The 18,759-nt window shown below is 36.5% G+C and overlaps 2 protein-coding genes across 2 annotated transcripts in view; both read left to right on the top strand.

Moving 5' to 3' along the window:
* LOC136797824 (early endosome antigen 1-like) overlaps nt 1–8,587 on the top strand; it is a 40,081-nt gene extending 31,494 nt beyond the window's left edge. Inside the window, exons 27-36 of the mRNA XM_067054410.1 lie at nt 592–700; nt 851–1,116; nt 1,272–1,421; nt 1,983–2,175; nt 2,848–3,067; nt 4,152–4,326; nt 5,705–5,817; nt 6,250–6,380; nt 7,762–7,864; nt 8,239–8,587. Of these exons, the coding sequence (XP_066910511.1) occupies nt 592–700; nt 851–1,116; nt 1,272–1,421; nt 1,983–2,175; nt 2,848–3,067; nt 4,152–4,326; nt 5,705–5,817; nt 6,250–6,380; nt 7,762–7,864; nt 8,239–8,308 (1,530 nt within the window). The 3' untranslated portion in view covers nt 8,309–8,587. The remainder of the gene's footprint in view (nt 1–591; nt 701–850; nt 1,117–1,271; nt 1,422–1,982; nt 2,176–2,847; nt 3,068–4,151; nt 4,327–5,704; nt 5,818–6,249; nt 6,381–7,761; nt 7,865–8,238) is intronic.
* A 7,315-nt stretch (nt 8,588–15,902) lies between these two features.
* LOC136797414 (uncharacterized) lies at nt 15,903–16,993 on the top strand (the record flags this gene model as incomplete). Its single annotated transcript, XM_067053999.1, has 2 exons — nt 15,903–16,446; nt 16,531–16,993. Coding segments are annotated over 2 exons (606 nt in total), but the record flags the coding sequence as incomplete, so codon positions are not given.
* Nucleotides 16,994–18,759: the final 1,766 nt, after the last annotated feature.

Raw genomic sequence — 18,759 nt, 5'->3', positions numbered from 1 at the left:
TTATAAAGTGCTGACAAGGATAGTTGACCACCTCTATGGAGGCTTAAGTAGCTTTGCAAAAGCACTAAAATATGATTCGGAAGTAACAAACATACAGTTGACACTCTCTTATTCGGCTTTCAAGAGGAATAGGATTTTCATTAAATGGTAGAGCGACGTTTATGACAGTGACTTTCAATGTTATTGAACAATGGAGTGTGTTGATTAGTAAAACGTCGAATAAGAGTGTGTCAACTGTGAGTGAAATCCAGCATTTTTCGTGTGTTTCTGATAGAGAAGAAATGATCCATAACCTTGATATTTCACCGTCCATTCCTGTTGCATGTACTCTTAGGTTCCAAATAGACGCCCCCCCCCCGCTTGTTAATTTTTAAGAATATTTTCAGCTGTCAAAGAGAAGGCCCCTTATTTTGCTCTAAATAGCCTGATTTTAGCCTATATTTACCTTATTTTTGGATTTTCAGAAGTACAATTTCCAACCCCCCCGGCAATTAGTTTATTAAAATCTCGAAAATTTTCCAACCACCCCCCCCCCCCATTTATTTGGAACCTAAGAGTAAAGAACCCACAGAATACCCACATTATTTCTAGATCTTGACGACCTTACAACAGGTGATCCCTGCACTGGTAGAGAGAGAAGGTGTCGAAGAGGATGACGTCATATTGTATGCTTCAAACCACACTACACCACTTGTCATGCGTGAGTTTTTATACATTATAAACAGAAAAGCTGGTCAAAAGCATAAGGCCTGGCTAGAGGCCTGGTTGGATTTAAAATTGATGAGTAAGCAAACAATATCACTTTCTTCTAAAAACAAAACCTTTAATAAACATTTTTCCTTCTGTTTAGCTGAAGAGAATGAAGGTTTTGACTTGGAAGAAAAAGAAGAAATATCAACGCCCTCTCAACACGCCAATACACAAACATCACAACACCTTCCTCTCATTGAACGCCCAACACCTCATCTCTTAACGCCCAAAATTGTTTCTAATGCACCGCCCTCTACACGCCATTCCGCCCTAAGTTCTTTTGACCGTCGTTCAGCTTTGAAGAGTGGAGGGCGTCTGGCGGAAGATTATAAAACTTTGATGTTCAAACATAGCGACTTGGAGCAGGTAAACTAAATTCTTACTACGGAAAATGTGGTTAGCTTCTGCAGAGTTTTATGCAATAATACGTATTTGCTGGATATGAATTCATCACTTCCGAGTTTACATAGGTTCGAGATACAGAGACTGAACTTTAGTTACACTGTTTTATTTTTCTATAGAACTTCAAACAGCTGAAAACACAGTTCGAGTCGAGCACGAAAGTCCATCAAAACATTTTACATAATAACGCATCGACAATGGAAGATATGGAAGCCACTATCTCCAACCTTAAAAACAAACTCAAAATCGCTCTCAACGCTAATACAAAGGTAAGCTGTCGAATATTTGAAAAATATCAGGGATAAGCAACAGAAAATTTTCCCTGACCAAATTTGACATTTCGTTTCAGGTTAGTTGTAACTTCATAACTGACCCCGACGTTTATGTTGGGGAAACGGCTTGATTTTAATCAAGAAGAAATAAGAAAGATGCCTAATTTGGAATAACCTCTGTAATCCGAATAAAACTCTTGCACCTTGAAAATCGAGTAAGAGAGAGTAAACTGTTTTCGGAACGGTAATGTGTCAAAAAGGTCTGCATCAATTTTTAATATTTTGAAGAATCGAAAAGAAACGTGTTAAAAATGTTATAGTTTAGGCTCTCTAATTCAATTTTCAACGTGAATTGAATTTTCATCGAATAACGTGAACGTATTGAATAGTAGACTGTCGTTTATGAGAGTTTCTTGTTGATGATGGTTTTTAATATCATCGGATAATAGAGCGTATCGAATAGTAGAACGTAGAATTAGACATCATCAACTGTATTTATTCCCAGATAGAATGTTCGAATTTTACTAATCATATATCTTGTTCATTTCTTACTGTCAGCAAGAGGAGTACATCTACACACGTATAGATACAGAACATAATGAACGTTTATTGCTCCAATCGCAACACAAGATCCGCCAACAACACATCGATGAAGCACAATCAACCATGAACGCGTACAATGAAGTAGCTGTTCAACGTTGGCAACATTTGGTCAACAATACTTTACATCGAGCTAGAATCAAACATATTAGTAAGATTGTGTTTTTATGTACAGCTAAGCTAACTAATATCGCAACGCTGGTCATTATTACGGCATTATTATCTCCAAATATTGACCTCGCCTAATTATATCGCCGCTATTAAAGCCAAAACTCGGGAAAAGCTGTCAGAAATCGCCCCTTAATTAGCGTTAACCTATCTATCTAATCCATCGCATGTTGTTTTCAACACGGGTCATTATTATGGCAATCTTCAATGTCGACCTTACCTAATTTTTGGCGTCGTAATTAAAGCCGAAAGTCGGAAAAAGTGTCACTTTGAGTTTTGAGTAAATCTGCCCTTGATAAGCGTTAATTTTGTTGTAATGTCGTAATTTGTTTATTAAAAGCCCTCGGGAAATGGATCTCGTGTCGGATGTCTAGAATAATGCGTGCGTCCGACCTCTAAAGAATATTATGGGCAAAAGTTTATATATAAACCAACCTGGTCTTTAATATTTAAAAATATTTTGTAGATTGGACTCTCCCTTATTCGAACTTCTAATATTCGAATCTTTCTATGATTCGAACAAATTCTCAGTCTCCGTCAATAAGAAACCTTTTTAAAATGCTTTCTATAATTCCAATCTCTCTGTAATTCGAACAAATAAGATTCCCCGTTGGAGTTGTAATTAGTGAGAGTCAACTGTAAATCCATTTTTCAGAGAGTGTTATTGACCGTCCACAATATCGTTTGACTAAGATCATGGACCAGCTGAACGAATTACACCAACAGAAAGGACGTCTGTACCGTATGAAATCTGCGCAACTCTCCAACGAACGTATTCGATTGGCTCGTTTGTTGTTGGAACGATTAGAAGTGATCGAAAAGCAGACTGGATGTTTTCTCATTAAACCGATCTCAACTATCAAACCCACCAACAAGTACTTCTATGATTTATTGAACGCCGCAAGTTGGCATGCTACGTTAAAACAGCGTCTACCTTATCGGCCGACTAAAAATTTAGGCCAAATCAAAAGTTTATAATTAAGCTTTCCTTAACCCACTTTTCTTATCGATATTACTTTAACAAAGAATTTACGAATATACCGGTATGATTTTTAGTCGGTCTTAAGTCGGCATGATTTTTAGTCGGTCTTAGTTATTAGTCGGCCCTTAGTGACTAAATTTTGACGAGGTGACTAAAATTAGGGCCGACTAATAATCAAGGCCGACTAAAATTAAGACCGACTAAGTTTTGGCCGATAAGGTATCTAACACCTATAACATCCCAACGACGTTGTAACGACGTCATGTGCCGACTGGGATTCCTCTGGGATTTTCTCTCCATAAGAATTAAAAGTTTGAAGATAATTATTTTGACATCCCATACTTATGAAAACATATTCATTCGTGCTCAATTTGTTTTGTTTCTAGTGAGTGAAATTGGTTTAAAAGGGTACCAGTTGGATAATTATCAAACGCTTCTTCCCCGCTATCATTTAGGCGTACAAACTTTCGCGAGCAGAAACTTTCGCGAGGTCGAAAAATTGATATTTATTACGATTTTGAGGTTTAATTAATTTCCAATTTTTTTGAGAATTTTTCGCGAGCATCAACTTTCGCGAATTACCCTTTTAAGAATTTTCAAAGACATTTGCTTTCGCGAAAAAGGCCCAAATTCGCGAAAACCGTGAAAGTTTCTGCTCGCGAAAGTTTGTACGCCTAAATCAGGGCCGGCGAATCAATTTTGAAAGTGGAGGGGCCAAATAGTAAGTGTCTAAGGAGGCGCCAACATGGTTGGTTGGTTTTTTTTTTCTTAGCAAAAAAGTGGGGGAGCCATGGCCCCCCCGGCCCCCCCCCGGTTTCGCCGGCCCTGCTAAAGTAGTTCATTCGCAGTCATCTTTTTTCGTAATGGCTGAAAATGTCATTGGTTTATAATATTGATTTTGAATTTGTGTGATTTGTTTGTTTAAAGAAAATTTCTTCTTCTTCTTATCCAATTCTGTTTCTTTCTTTCCTTCATAGCACATCAAATCAAACCCATAAACCAAGCTTTCCATCACAGCAAGGAGAAAGGCCAGGGAGAATCAACCCATCAACCACAAACAATGCAACAACATCTTCCAAACAACAGTTGTTAACGACAACTACCTTGGTGGCAGCCAATCAAAATCCATCCAAAGAATTTTCAACATGGAATGTAAATTATTATATTTTACTCCATTATTCTATCTATCCCAAATTATCACTTTCCAAACTCGTACCCAGTCCATCAGTTGGTTTTTTTACGTCCTTCAGTGAAAACTTAAAATCAGATATTCTAGAAGAAAGTCCAAATCGTCCGCCCAAAGAACGAAGTTGTCTTACTTTATTGGACCTACCTCCAGGTGCCCCGGTGGAGGTCCTTTAAATTAACCCATGTCCGTACGTTCGTCCGTTCGTCTGTTGCAAGCTTTTCTCAGGATTGGCTCATTAGTTTTTTCTGATTTTTGGCACAAAGATGCAAAATGGCAATGCCCAAAATGTGACGGAGCCCGATTTTTAAGTAAAATTTTTTCCGATCGAAAATGCCGGAAAAATGCCGGAAATCGCCGTTTTTCTGGATTTTCATTGGATTTTTTTCTTATAATTGGTTGTTTTTTCATTCAAAAACATTATTAATAGCCATGCCCACCATCAAGCATGTTTCAATTTTCAAAAAAATTGATTTTTGAAGCCGGAACTAGTCAAAAATCGCCGGAACAACCTATTTTCGCCGGAAAGACAGTATTTCTTGGATTTCTCGAGCTGTACTTTATATTTTTTTATGAAATTTTGCACACTGATGCAAGATGACAATACCTAAAATGTGACCGAGCCCGATTTTCGAAAAACATTTTTTTCCCGCTGAAAATGCCGGAAATATGCCGGAAAAACCAGTTTTTTGACATTTTCTCGAATTTTCATCCTTAGTGTTTTCTGATTTTTTGCAGAAAGATGCGTATTCGCAATACTCAAAACATGACCGAGTTTGTTTTTTGAGAAAAATTCTTTTCCGGCTGAAAATGCCGGAAATATGCCGGTAATCGCCGTTTTTGCAGATTTTCATTTGACTTTTTCCTGATATTTCTTTGTTTTTTCACACAAAAACATTATTGATAACAATGCCCACCATTAAGCATGATTCAATTGTCAATAAAACTGATTTTTGCAACCGGAACTTTCTATTTCTATTTTCCCTACTCCCCCGTCCCTCTTCCCCCATCAACAATCAATGATAAGATTTAATGTGTTATGCATTTTTGCAAAACGCTATATCGTCTGACTGATTGTTTTCATTTTTCTCCTTATTGCCTTATTATCTAGCTTTCATCATCAGGTAGGTCCATTCAGCATGTTGCTTGTTTATTTATTTAGTTTACTTATTATAAATAGGGCGAATAGCCATTGAGATATATGGAAGTGCCTGAAATACAATTAATTGATTAATTAAAAGAAATAACAAAGAATTTTCCGCTTGATAACTAGGACGTCATTTGGGTAAAAAATCTTTCCAGAATTCGCTTTCCATGATATATTTCTTTTTTCTGTCCGTCCAGCCTCTAGATACCATCCCTCAACCGGAGAATTTTCAGGACACCGGACACACCCGTATTCCGCGTTTGATGGAGATAGATATCAACCGGACCATGTATAAAGAAAACCTCATCACGTACGTAATATGCTTTTAAGAAAAATTTCAACAAAGTCGCTCACTTCAATGACTTCAATGGTGTGTATGTATGAAGAATGTTTTCATAGAAAATCTAACTTCAGAGAATTTGGTTCCAGTATACCGGAGTCGAATGAGGTCACGTGTTTGATTTCATTGCATGAGGCTGCTTGAGGCACGAGGCACAAGACTTCTTACGTTTCTTGTGTCGGTAGGCCTGAAAAACACAGTTTTACAAACAGACATTCAGGATACGTCCCCTAGAATGTTTAAATCGGATAAAAGTTTTTTGAGGCAGTTTCACGATACTGTTTTTCATCTTACTTTGCTGTCCTAAACTCAATTCTCTTGAATAAATATCATCCCCTCGCAAAAAGACTTTTCTTGGTCCTAACTCTAGATAACTTCAATTTCGAAATGTTCACATTTCAGTAAATCCATCCCTCCCACATCAGCACCACTGTCGACAAACAACAAAGACCATCAACTGAACTTACTTTCATATATGACGGTTGAACGACCTACAGGTGCGAATGGCCAACAACCTCCTGAAAATACGTCTGGTAAGTTTGGCATTGATTAGGCTTTTTATAACTCTATTTTATACCTTAAGGGAACTTATTTTGGCGGAAACTAATTTTGACGAGCGGCAAAAATTCTGAAAATTTTTAATTTTGGCGAAAACTTTTTTTTGCGATTGATGATTTTTTTTTTAATTTTGGCGGGAACTAATTTTGGCGAATGACAGCGTAAATCTGTTCTATTTTGCCTTGTTTGAAGCTTTTTTGTGAACTCAAGAAGTTATTTATGCAAAATACCAAAATATTTAATTTTGGCGGGAACTAATTTTGGCTAATTTTGTCTAAATTCGCCAAGTTTGCCAAAATTAGTTCCCGCAAAAATATTATTCCCTTAAAGTAATACTGATACCTAAGAACATAGTTTACTGGATGGTTCAAAAACCCCTATATAATCAAAGGCCAGCCACCCTACATATAAATTTTTTAGACGCCCTTAGTTGTTTCTAACCCCCCCCCCTGTTTCTTTATTTTTGAAAATATTTTCAGCTATCGAAAGCTGAATTGCTCTAAATAGCCTGTTATTAGCTTATAATTACCTTATCTTGGGGTATTTGGAGGTACCATTTTGGACACCCAATACATACATCACCCCCTCCATTTTTCGGACCCAGGCCTACTATTCCAGACCTTAGAGTCTTTACACTGCGATCAGTTTTTAAACCAACTCGACCACCCTTCACCCAAAAAAAGCTCGTTTTTCCTAATTTCTTGTACAAAGACGTAGCATTTAAGTGTGCTAAATATGAAAAAGTTAATTTTTCGAAAATATCTTGGGCCCAAAAATGCCCAAAAATACCCAAAAATAGGGTTTTTTGGACTTTGTAAAAAATCTGTTCAATAGTTTTTGCTTAATTTTTGTACACAGACGTAGCATTACAGTGTGCTAAATGTGAAAAAGCTCATTTTTCGAAAGAAATTATTCAGTTTTTGTTTTTACATTACCTTCATTAAACTTTTATTATTCGTTTTATATAAACAGGTAGGTCCATACAAGTATCGCTTGTTGTCTGCGAATTTTCAACCTCGTATCTTTGATCGAAGTTTTTTTTTGAAAGTGGTACCCGCCATTGAAGTGTTAAAAATGAACAACAAACGGTGCCACATCATTACAAGTTAGTATTCAAAGAAAAGTAGATCTAGCGCTCTCGACGCATATTCACCGCTATTGAGAAATGCCACCATTAGTGTACCACTTGACTTTCAATGAAAACTCAGATTAAAATGGGATTGTAAAACCACCCCTAGGGTTTATACAGAACTTAGTGATTTTGACGTGGACGTTTTGAATGTTAGATGAAAGTGGTTTTGACGTTTTTTCACGTTTTTTCTGTGAATATTTCAACCTCATATCCCTTTTCCACAGAACCTGATGCTGGAGGAGGTATGAAGAGACCAATGTCATTACCAGCCCTCCGTTCACGGTTGTCATTGGTAACCGAAGAAGATCTTGTCGATCATTATCGAAGGTATAGAGAGCTTGTTTTCTATCTTGTTGTGTCGAAACCAGGGAATTATCGATTAGTATTTTTAGACTTTGACTTTAAGCACGGGAAAAGATGGACAAATCAAGAAATTAACCGGGGTGAAAAAATCATTTACGTTCCTAGTGCCGTAGCTACTGGGAGGGAGGGGGCTAGGGGTAGCTTAGCCCCCCCCCCCTTCCCCCAATAATTTTTTTGAAAGTGATTTTTTCATAAAATGGAATATTTTACCTATGAATTTTGCCTTTATTCAACTTATTTTAGTTTTTTGAGTGTGTTTTTAGCCAATTTAGAGATCTAGATTTCAAAAAGGTTTTTCGCTCATATTCCCCCTAAAATAATGTACCTCTGGTTTATAGATCAGTAACGACTTGGCAACGCATGGAAGGAGATCGGAAAGTCACTCCTTCGCCTATGATACATCATTAAACATATATGGTTTCCTTAACGCGTTTCCATGACAATTTTCAATTAACTAATGGAGTCCATTTCAGAAGAAGGAATTTATTTTGCTTTTTTGGTGAGTGTTTTCTTTAACCTGTGAAAAGAACTTACTGAAGAAACTCTCGGTTCAGTGGGATGTTGTCGGGTATCTGTAAATACACTATGGGTAATAGAAAAGCTACAAGAGTTTTGACTTTTCTCATTTTCAGTTGAGCTTAGAGTCTGAGAATGGGACTGGAATGTCTGTGTTTGTGCTATGTTCCATTCCATATGAGGCAGATAAGAGATTTCAAAAATGGTCAGATTTGGCTGAATACCTGGGAATGTTTTTCCTCAACAGTTTTTCGCCAAGAAACGACATTTTCTGAGATTTTGCATATTTGTTCTGCGGGTGAATGATCAATATTTTTATAATTCATTTTTGAAGAGTAATATCCCGGTGGAGGGACTGACCTTGATGGCCGACGGATACGTGCCGCTGGAGTTTTAAAAATGAACCCTGTCAGATATGAATATTTGGGACCCTGTCAAAACGAAAAATCGATAAATTTTCCCATTTTCACCCTGAAAAGTTGCCAAAATGACTAAAAGTAGACGAAAAATTAAAAAATTGAAAAATTTTCACCCTTTGAATTTTCAAAAATTGCCAAAACAGTCGACCCTGTCAGATACATATTTTGGAAATTAGTAAATTTGGGACCTTGTCAGCGGAACGTCCCCATACCAAGGTTTGCCTAGGTATCCCAAACTCCCTCCCCCCGGAGTAATATATTTTTCAAAATAATGAATCTGTGTCAATTGAAGGAATTCCTTTGTTAAACAGTGTATATTTTTATGCGTCTTTTTTTATAATTTTGTACATAGCTAATTTTCATAACACCCACAACATATAATATATATTTTTAACAGGTAAATTATTATACAAAATAAGGGAAATATTTTCAATACGATACAAGTAATTTTGATGCGTCCTTCTGCTCAACTAGTTGGTAATTTCCAATAGTTAGGTAAGATTTGCTTTTTTGCAACGATCGATAAGCTATTGTAATTGCAACTTAACGTTTTTGACGTCTTTTTCGCGTCAATTAACTTTCTGCGAAGAACGCAAAATGTAGTGTGACCTTGCATGCGATAATGTTCATTTGAGCTAACTCTGCCAAACTTTGAAGACTTTGTAGATTTTACATTTATCATGTTTTTAAGCTTCGCTAAAGGAGAGCAAGGAGGAACTGGGTTTGATATATTGCACTCTAAATATTTCTGACATTTCAAGATAATGCTATGAATCAAAAAATTGATCAATATTTTTTTTTTAGGAAAGTACAGTAGCCATTAAATCAGAACCAAAATAGGTTAAAACCTGTTATACAAAATTTTGCAATTTTTCATTTAAAAAAGGCATGTATATCCATTGTGATGTATTTAGTAATACCAAACTTTGACCCTTTATTGTATTCATGACATCAACATTTCTCAAATATCTTTACTATTGCTAATTCACTTCTTACACATACAATGATTGAAATAAGAGGAACTTTTGGTTTTGTCATATTTCTTTCAATCACGAGCCGTACACGTTTTTTTATAAAAACATCCAAAAGTTTTTAATCTTTCGAATGTTTTAACTTTTTGAGTTTTAAGCCTAAAAATGTTCTTACCATGTTCTTATGTTCACCATTTTGTGAGTATTACTGTGTAATTTGAGCGTTTTAGAGTTTGCAAAGTCTTAAATACTACTAAATTGTTCCTGACATTTTGGCCATGGAAGCCTTATGTATGTTCTTATATAGTTTGTTCTTATAAAAAAATGTGTAGATTTCTATGGAAATGATGAAAGTCCATATCTTTGTTTCGCAATAATCCGTAGCGAAATCTGTCAAGTTATTACATGTTCTTCCATTAATGGGAGGATTCAAAATCATCTTCGATGGAGGGTGTCACCTCTCGTAATACCCCTTTTATAGGCATTATGAACACTCCCCCTGTCTGAACTTTGAACCATTTATACACATGGGTTGTTGCGCATATTGTATCCATGAGTTTGTTCATTTAAAGGGGAGGGTACCATTTGCGTTGGTATTCTGTGTGGAGAGAATATTCTGGTTGAAAGTACTACAGAAGGTGGTGTTTGTCTTTGGTTTTAACATTGTCAAAATTTTTGTATAGATAAAAAAGTAATTAGATAAAGGTGAACCGGGTGAACTCATCTGGTGAACCGGGTGAACTCATCTGGTGAACCGAGTGAACCCATCTGGTGAATCGAGTGAACCCATCTGGTGAATCGAGGTGAGCCAGTGAAACTAGCTTCGACGGTGATGGTTTATTACACTGTCAAGAAATTCACCCGGTTCACCTTTTTCTAATTACGAGATAAAAAGGTAGACAGTGTAGTGTGTCTTGCATATTCTTTTGATTTGGTTTTGTAAGTTGAAGATTTCCGCATAAAGAAATAAACCCTTTTCCTTTAATGATTAAGAATTCTTGGATGTCTTTTGGTGTGGAATTTTTATAACTTGTTATTGAAAAATGGAGCTTTTTGTTGTACCTCTTGCACAGAAGATCGGATCTTTGAGAATATTTTCAGGGATTGGGCTCTTCCAGAAAGTTTTGGTACATGGGGGTGGAGGATATATTGGATATTTTGTCCCGGGGTAGTGAAAATTCTGCGAATTTGCTTTCTCTAATTAGGGGTGATTTTGAATGTCCGTGGGGTCAACTGATGCTTGTCCGGGGAGGGAGGGGGGGTAAATCTACAAAAACTGTTACAACCTCTACCCAATATTGCATATTTGTTATGTAATTTTGAAACTCAAAATTCTCGTTCATACGAGGTTTGTTGAGAGTAATCATCACTTTCTTAGTGATCTTATTTCAACCAGTATATTAAAAAGTAGAAATTGGAGATTCACTTCTCAAGTATGTGATATCTCTAATTCTAAGTTTTTCATCTCAATTCATTTTTCTATTTTCTATTCACCTTTGTATTTTATTCTTCCTGGTTTTCAAATCTTCTTTCATATTATTTATATACGTGCTATGATTTTGTTGTTTGATTTTTCAAACTTTTGCAGTCCGCCACAATTTATCGGGTTTCATTCGCTTGTTGTTTCCTTCTATTTCTCATTGCTCACAACTCATACATCAACTCCCTGGGTTAAAAAACAGTTTTTGGCAGTGTTTCGAAATGAGATTTAGGAAATATATCCTAATATTAAAAATTGAGCAGACAGGCAGGGGTTGGGATACACACGCTTTTTTATAAGAATATGTCAACTTCGTCCCTCCTGTGTCGTATAATCAGCTTTTTGATACTTTACTTTACTATTGGGTCGTCGAGGTTCGGCTTTTTCCAAGGGTCGAAGGTCGGCCTTTTTCCAGGACGAGGGTCGAGGTCGAGAAACTAAAGGTTGTCGTTCGTTCGTTCGTTCGTTCGTTCGTTCGTTCGTTCGTTCGTTCGTTCGTTCGTTCGTTCGTTCGTTCGTTTTTCTAATTTGTTTTCTCAGTCCTTCTTTGCCAATTCGTTCATTTTCGTTTCGTGTGTCTGTTACATAGTGCACACGTGATACATTTGATGCCGACCCTTTCTTTTATGTTTTAATTAAATTTTGTTAAGATTTAGTATGAAAATGATTGTGGTCAACAGTGGTCAACCACTAGCAGACAAAATCAATTTATTCCCGTCCCTCATGTTTTTGTTTCACTTTCACCCTTGTGCCTTAATTATTGTAAACAGCTACAGATTAACTCTAGGCAGTTATTAGTACATCTTGATATTGCTATTGGACCAGTGAACCTTCTAAGCATACAACTTATATATTATATCAACTTATAAATTTATACAACTTAAGGGATACATAACGATAATTAAGGCACCAAGTATTTCAAATTTCTAAAGTGTTCAAAAGCAAAAAAAATGAGACTCCTGTGAGGCATTCCGACAAAACAGAATTTATGAAGAGAATTTTGTGTTCCCCGATTAAATTAATCCACATCTTTTCCTCGCCAGTGCAGTGCAGTAATTCCCAAAAACAAGTTTGGGTGAAATCATAAATCCATAGTGAAATTTAAACTTTCTTTCAAAATCAACCCTACGACATTGAGACAGGGGTGTACAAGCGTTCGATAGGCAGAGATAACTTATGTATGAAACATATAAATCTATCTGTGGTATAATTTTTTGAAAATCTAAACAAAGATTCGTGATGTAACAGTCTGGACGGACTTTTTGTAATTTGACCTCCTGGAGCTTACTCCAAATAAATATCTCTTATATTGATCACGTGTACAAGTATTACACTGACTTATATAAGCATCAAGCAAAACCATAAAAACTTCAAAAATATGTTATTAAATTTCTTAAAATGATAAGATTTAAGACGAGATCTATTTTTTATAAGCATAACATGATATTTTTTAGGTTTTACTGCTGAAAAATAAATTATAAGGAAGCGATAAGCTCAATTTTGATTGAAGTTTGCAAGTTTGGAAGCAAATAAAATGTATACAAAATTTCTGAATCAAAGAGGAAAATATATTTTCGTAAAAAATAAATAGCTCATAATCAAAGTTGTCTTTTCCTTTTTAGACTTATGGAGGATTTAGGCTAATAAGTTTGAGAGATGAAATCTTTGAAAAGATAAAACTGTATTTCTTTCTTATAGTCTATAAACAACTATAATTATTTCCAGGGCTAAACTCTCCCTCACTTGTGTTTAGCTAACCTACAAATTTGTGTGAGGAATTTCGAAATCATGGGTGAGAAGGAGAGGCCTTCTTAAGTAGGAGACTAAGAATTGATAAAGTTTGTAAAACAAAAACAGGGGCTTATTAACAAAAAATAGAGCTATACTTCTTTTTGTAAAAAAAAAATGAATAGAATTTCATTTTGGTAGACACTCCTCTATCATAAAAGCATACTGTTGCATAATAATTTGTTCATTTTTTATTTCTTTCCAGTGGTTGAAAAAAGACAATAAAATATAATCACAGAGAGATAGAGACAGAAGTTTCTGCAGAGGAATAAAAATATTTTCAGTTTGAAAGAAGCATATTGCTGACTGGTTGTTAAGGATATCAATAATTTTTATTTTTTGGAAAAAATGGGAAATTCAACAAGCAAAAACAAGACTAAGGAGAGTGCAGGTGAGATTTCGTTTTTATTTTGATTTTACATTCCCATAAAGATTCTGCAACGGTTTTATTTATTCTTGCTAAAAACTAAATTAATATTTAGGCACACTTTCTCTCTTTAATTAAGGATCGTTAGTATTTCTGCTGAAGTTGTCAATTACAGCGAGAAAGTCTTTCTTCCTAATAATGAAAGTTTTTTCCTTTTTCTATTTTTTGTTTATCATTGTTTTTGCTTCACTAAAATAATTTTAAATTGGATCAGGACCTGCGTCTTAATGCTAACACAACATCTTAGCTGGCACTGGGCGAAATAAGAGATTTCCATGTTGAAAATATGATATTTCCATATACTTTTGTAAATATCATATTTTCAAAATATTTCCAACTTTTGGAAATATGATATTTCCAAAAATTGGAAATATCATGAAATATGATATTTCCACAACTTTGGAAATATGGAAAAGTCATATTTTTATATTTTCAAGATATTTCCAGGATTGGAAATCTCTTATTTCGCCCAGTGTGTATTTTCGACAAAGATTCACTCAAATCGATAAAAGGAGTGACTAATACTTTCAGGAACTGAAGGAATTTAACTTTGCACGCAGACTCCTTCTGCTATATATATTGAACGAAAATGACGAGATTTCTCCACTTTTTTATAACAATTTTAGCTGTAAAGGAAACTGTTTCATAAAATAACTCACTGTAATGACAGTTTACAATCAGAAATATGTTCGTTATGTGGTTTTAATAAATTTTACCCAGCTATAAGCAGTGCAATGATAGATTTTCATGACTTGATAGTTTGATTGTACACAGTAGTGATTATTTTGTATCCCCCGTCTGATTAGCACTTGTGAAAAAATGCCCGAGGGGAGCAGCCCAGTTACATTGAAAAACAATGAATGATGACTCCAACAATCCCTGAGAAACTTCTGAAAAACTAGAAAACTATTTTAAAAAACTATATTAGCAGTAGTATTTCAAGACCTGTGTCTCGGTGGCTCGGAAACTTGAAATCAATGGGGATTGAGAACTCCGCCCATCCCACCAAAATCTTCCAAAATCTCCTGTTTGAGCGAGAAGGTATTTACGATGATAATTAGTCATTGAATGAAAGATTCAAATTTATACAGGAAAGAGTAAAAAATTGAAAGATAAACTCACTTTTCAAAGAGAAAGAGACGAAGGAATAATCATAATTCATCCTTTCCACATGTTATATAATCCTGTAATATTCCTTATCTTTCATTGAACTCATTCAATCAATTTGTTATCATAACGTAAAGCATGAATGGCGCACCCTGTGGACCCTGTTTTGATAGTGAAATCCTCCTTAAGCTCTTATTAAGCCCTTCTAATCACGCATTATGAGTTTTTGAAAATGATCCGTGTGTCTGGATTTCTCATTCCCCCTTTTTTCAATTGATTATATATTACATTGTGTAAGCCTGCGACACGTAAACCCCTTCTTGATTTGCTGGGGCCTCAAAAGCCCTACACAAAGTCCTGTACATTTCTTCTCCAATCTGAAGAACTATTGCAGTGATAATCATTTTCTAAGCTTTTGAAAGAATATGCCTTGAAGCAGAGAGAAGCATCAAAGGATTTGATATTTGTAAAATATATAAGCTTTTTTATAAAGGCTGTTTTAATTTTTTCGTGATTTTAAGGTTTAAATATTTGAAAAAATGTGACAAGCTCGAAATATGAAATCAATCTGCTTTACACAAATCTCCATCAGCTTCAAGTTGGGGTGAATACGTTAGATCTTCCAAATAAGAGGGAGGGAATATATTATCGCTATGGAATTTTTCTTCTATTCTTTCTCTTAAATGGACTTTGAACTTTCGAAAAGATAAAACCTCAGTATTAAACAACTTTTTTTGTCATATCTTTCTTTCTTTTAATATCATATCTTTTTTTCACTGATACTTATCTCTTGGAATGTCAAGAGCAAGAGATGATGTAACTTCTGTAAATATCCAATTCAAAACGTGACTTGATCCATGCCAACTGTATTCCGTATCATTTATATGCTCGAATAAAATTATAAAGTGCCCCTAAGTATAACCTTAAATTCAAGCTAACATATTTAATCTTCAGCATAAATATCATTTTCTTAACACTCTTTCAGCTCAAAACGGCAAAGCTCCTGCTCCAGCAACTGAAGAGGAAGTGATCAAAACTCCCACCGCCGAGCCAGAGGCCCCTGCTGCCGAAGCTCCTGCCGCCGAACCTGAAGCTCCCGCCGCCGAACCTGAACTCCCGACCGAACCTGAAGCCCACCGCAGAACCAGAGCTCTGCTGCCGAACCAGAAGTACCAGCAGCCTCACCAGAGGCACCTGCCGCCGAACCTGAAGCACCTGCTGCCGAACCAGAAGCACCAGCAGCCGAACCAGAGGCACCTGCCGCCGAACCAGAGGCTCCTGCCGCTGAACCTGAAGCTCCCGCCGCCGAACCAGAAGCACCAGCAGCCGAACCAGAGGCACCAGCAGCCGAACCAGAGGCTCCCGCCGCCGAACCAGAAGCACCAGCAGCCGAACCAGAGGCACCTGCCGCCGAACCAGAAGCACCAGCAACCGAACCAGAGGCATCTGTCGCCGAACCAGAGGCTCCTGCCGCCGAACCAGAAGCACCAGCAGCCGAACCAGAAGGCACCTGCCGCCGAACCAGAGGCTCCTGCCGCCGAACCTGAAGCACCAGCAGCCAAAACCAGAAGCACCAGCAGCCGAACCTGAAGCACCAGTAGCCGAACCTGAAGCACCAGCAGCCGAACCAGAAGCACCAGCAGCCGAACCAGAGGCTCCTGCCGCCGAACCAGAAGCACCAGCAGCCGAACCAGAGGCACCTGCCGCCGAACCAGAGGCTCCTGCCGCCGAACCTGAAGCACCAGCAGCCGAACCAGAAGCACCAGCAGCCGAACCTGAAGCACCAGCAGCCGAACCAGAAGCACCAACAGCCGAACCAGAGGCTCCTGCCGCCGAGCCTGAAGCTCCTGCTGCTGAACCAAAAGCACCTGCTGCCGAGCCAGAGGCCCCAGCAGCCGAACCAGAAGCCCCGAAAGTAGAGCCAGAAGCCCCAAAAGTAGAACAGACTGAATCTAATCCAACAGAGGAAGCAAAATCGAGTTAAAACAAGGGGTGTTGTTAGTCTTCAGTTATCTTTTTTACAAAATGAAAATGTAGCTCAAAGGTTAGAATAACCAAATATAGCGGAAGAGAATGTTTATCGTTGCTCGTGGATGACTATCAAAGATGAATTCCATCAATAAAACTGTTGAAAATGCTACATCAGTGGAAAAAACATTGTGAATAAATGAATTTCTAATTAAACAGAGAGAACGCTTGGTGATAGACTCACATAATGCATGCATAAACACGAACGTCGAAAATATTTGTGAGAATGGTCAGAGATCTCATAATTATGAAGTTCCTTCTTTCTCGATGAAAATAACCTTATTTTTGTAAATAATAAACTTGAGTTTTAAAATCAAAACACAGTCTAGTCTAGTCACGCAAAATCTTGGCTACAATCAATTCATCTGATTAGTCATTTTATTTTACCATTTGTAAATCTGAGATTGTGGTAAACCCCTTGTTGATTTGAAAGTTCAAAAGCCCTACTCAAGTACATGTTTTTTTTATAAGAACGTCAAAAACGTTTGAAGCATTCGGATGTTCTTTTTGGATTTAGTTCTCAAAATATTCCTATTTTCTTCATTTTAAGAGTGTAATTTCCTAAGAGATTGGACCTTTTAGAGTCTGCAAAGCCCTGAACATATTCATGAATTGTTAAGCTTTAAAGCATTATGTTCTTATATGCTTTGTTCTTATAAAAGATATGTTCGCACGTTATTGAACTTTCTAAAAATGACCAAATTGGAAGAATTCACTTTTGGTGACTATAAGATTGGGAAATTCATTTCTGATTTATTACTATTTCGACTAGAAATTTTTATTTTCGAAAATAATGTTGCCAATATATATTTTTCAATTATTATTTTCCACTCCCTGTTCTAGTTCCTGTAACATTGATAACCAATCATTAGATACGGTTCAACGTTATCCCTAATAAACGTTATAAATAACGTAACGCCGTCAAGCCGTAATACTTTACGCGTATAACTTTTCTTGAGCTTTGAAGTTTGGTCTTTTTCTAGACTGTCACGCTAGACGGGCTAGAACGGTATCACGCGGGAAAAGTGAGCGTAGGAGTTAGGTAAACGTAGGAAGAAATTTTGTCGGTGGCAAGGGCTGAAAGCTGCCTCTCACCAACTTTTGCTCGTTCTCCTACGCAGCTTCTATCTTAGCAAACGCCCGCCGCCTTTATGTTCCCGCCCTCTGACATGATTAATTAGCAGACTAATTTGCTAATCTAGTCTTTTAAAGGTGATATTTTTAAAATTTCTAAACTGGGCAATTTCTTAAATAATTTGAAAATCTTTAAAACTGGATTCGAGATATTATATTTCGTGTATATTTTTAGGTTTAGTACCGTTGTTGACAGGTTCAAAGGATATAGGTATTTTTTGTCAGTTTTTGTCAAAAATTCTCGTTATTTCCAAAGATACGCGAAAGTTTTTTCTTAGAATTTGCGGTTTTCCGACCTCGCTAAAGTTTGTACGCCCAAAGTAATACTATTTCGGAATTGTTGAATGAAAGAAGCGTGCGAAACAGCCTCAACAATTTCGAGAAATATTACATTTTTAGTAAAAATAGAGAATATAAAGCGAACAGTTGTAATTGAAAGGGGGGTAAAACAAGGACTTAAAGTTAAAACGGTAAGTTAAAAATATCGGTCTTCTTAATTACATTTGGTCAAAATAAATATTCACAAACTAATAAGATTTAAAAGTTTCTTGTTTCTTCTCATCGCTAGTTGATTCGTTATTTGATGTTTTCGTTTTTCAGTGTTCAAGGCCAATGTTCCGGTCTTGGAATTAAATGAGAGCTTAAGGATTCAAATATATAGTCCATATGGATCTCTTCCATCATATCGAAAGTCGGTAACAAACTGCAAGAACACAGTCGTGGTCTATGTGTTTGTAAGAGCAACAAGAACTGTGTATGAATTCATTCTCACTTAAAGATACACCGCTTCCCATAATCTCACAGATTTTTGTTTACCCGACAACCACTAACCACAAAAATGATCCAGCATCTTGGATTCGTCATTCCAATGGAATTCGTCATGTAAAGTGACACCAAATATGTTCCATAATACATCACTATAGTAACTTTGTCGCAACTTTTTTCTCACCCAAGAACTTCAAGTGTTTTGATTGTGCGTGAAATCTTTT

This window comes from Clytia hemisphaerica, unplaced genomic scaffold (assembly GCF_902728285.1).
Source record: "Clytia hemisphaerica strain Z4C2 unplaced genomic scaffold, Clytia hemisphaerica genome assembly, whole genome shotgun sequence".
Lineage (NCBI taxonomy): Eukaryota > Metazoa > Cnidaria > Hydrozoa > Leptothecata > Clytiidae > Clytia > Clytia hemisphaerica.
The sequence above is the reverse complement of the archived record's forward strand: the minus strand, read 5'-3'. Positions and strand labels throughout refer to the sequence as shown.